At 44.0% G+C, this 1,815-nt stretch overlaps 1 protein-coding gene across 1 annotated transcript in view; it reads left to right on the top strand.

The window, feature by feature from the left end:
* Positions 1 to 1,815, top strand: part of LOC138863932 (nephrin-like) — a 250,982-nt gene that overhangs the window by 117,262 nt on the left and 131,905 nt on the right. The window contains exon 5 of the mRNA XM_070129439.1: positions 703 to 882. Within this exon, the coding sequence (XP_069985540.1) occupies positions 703 to 882 (180 nt within the window). The remainder of the gene's footprint in view (positions 1 to 702; positions 883 to 1,815) is intronic.

Genomic DNA, 1,815 nt, shown 5'->3' with positions numbered 1-1,815 from the left:
TCTGTCGCTATTAGACAACGCAGGCACGTCAGGAAAACTTCGTCCTTCAGTTTTCCAAACAAATTTTATAATTTCGCATGTAAATTTGGATTATGTGTCGAAATATACACCATTAATTGTCGTTCCTGTATAAAAATGAACGAGTAGAATAAGATGTCACTATAGTTTATAAAGGCAACATAGCATTGTATTATGTTAATAATTCCCCTATGATGTAACATCACTAATGTAAATGTTCAAATGATTGAAGCATTCAAACTATATGTCTTAGTTTTGATAACCACGGTAAGATGTTGATGGTGGTAATGATGATGAGGATTATTAAATGATAATGATAGTGTTAACGATTTTCAGAGTAGTTAATGATTGTAATAATAATCCCCACCTTTCCCCATCCTCCTCCTCCGCTCCTTCTACTCTTCCCCATCTTCCTTCCTAATCCTCCATACCTCCCCACCCACCTCTTCCCTATCTCTCTCCCCCTCCTCGACACCATCTCCCTTCCACTTTCTCCTACACCCCTATCCTCTTCCTTCCTCCCCCTGCCCCCTCCCACTTCCTCGTCATCCCCCTTGCTCACCCTCCACTTCCCAACCCCTTCCTCCCCACCATGCTCTCTATCCACCCTCCCTACCCACCAACCGTACCCTCCGCTGCCCCCCCTCCCCGCTTCTACCCCCCGTTTCCCCCCTCCCCCAACAGAACAGGTGAAATTCGAGGTGGAGGGGTCGACGCTCCCCCGGAGATGGAACGTGAAGAGCAGGGTGGTGGTGAGGGCGGACGCGCGGGACAACGGAAAGCTCCTGTCCTGCGAGGCGACCCATCCCGCCCTCAGAGAAGACTCGGCTCCCCTCGTGGCGTCGGTGACCTTGTCTGTCCTGCGTGAGTGGAAGGGGCTCTTGGTTACTTGGCGGGGAGGATGAAGGTCTTCTTCGTTTTGCTTCTTTGGCTTGTTCTGTTGTCCACACTACTCTTTTTCTTTCATACCTCCCCCTCTTTTCTCTCTCTCTCTCTCTCTCTCTCCTCTCCCTATCTGTCTGTCTCCTCTCTCCCTCTCTGTCTCTCTCTCCTCTCTCTCTCTCTGTTTGTCTCTCTTTCTCTCTCTCTTTCCTATCTCTCTCTCTCTATTATTTCCTCCCTCCCCCCTCTCTCTCATCTATCAATCTGTTTTACTATCTGTATATAGTGTGTGCATTCATATAGTCACCCACTTGCTTCCTCTTCTTTTTTGTCTTTCTCTTTTTCTTCATTTGTTGTCTTTCCTTTCTATCTCTATGTATATTTCAGGTTTCTTATAAACTAAGTAATATATATACCTGTCTACCTATAAGTAATTTCTGACAGGCAAGAATTTTGTTGTTGTTGTTTTTGCTTCATGCATGTAGTATATCACACGAAATTGTGTGTTTCTACTTGCATTTGTTTCAGGAAATCGGCATACTGGACCCACTCTTTATTTTCAGCTTATTCTCATATCTAGACATTTACTACATATTCATATTTTCCTATGATAATGCACGGATATCAAAGAAAAGAAGGAAGATATAAGGAAGAAAGGAATGAAAAGTGAGCAATGTAGAAAGAAAAGAAAGAAAAGAAAAACGAGGAGTGGGAGATATGTCATTCTAGTTTATTACCTTATTTACTGTTGTCTTGATGGGTGGTAAGGGAGTCTCTGGAGCGTGTGTCTTACGTCTCTCCGTTTCTCTCTGTTTCCTTCATTCTTTCGCTCTTCCATTCTTATTCTCTTGCTCTTACTTTCTCTCTCTCACTTTGTCTATCTACCTCCATCTCTCTTGCCCCCTTTCTCACATT

Source organism: Penaeus vannamei, chromosome 14 (assembly GCF_042767895.1).
Source record: "Penaeus vannamei isolate JL-2024 chromosome 14, ASM4276789v1, whole genome shotgun sequence".
Classification (NCBI taxonomy): Eukaryota; Metazoa; Arthropoda; class Malacostraca; order Decapoda; family Penaeidae; genus Penaeus; species Penaeus vannamei.
This window is presented reverse-complemented; position numbering and strand designations above follow the sequence as displayed.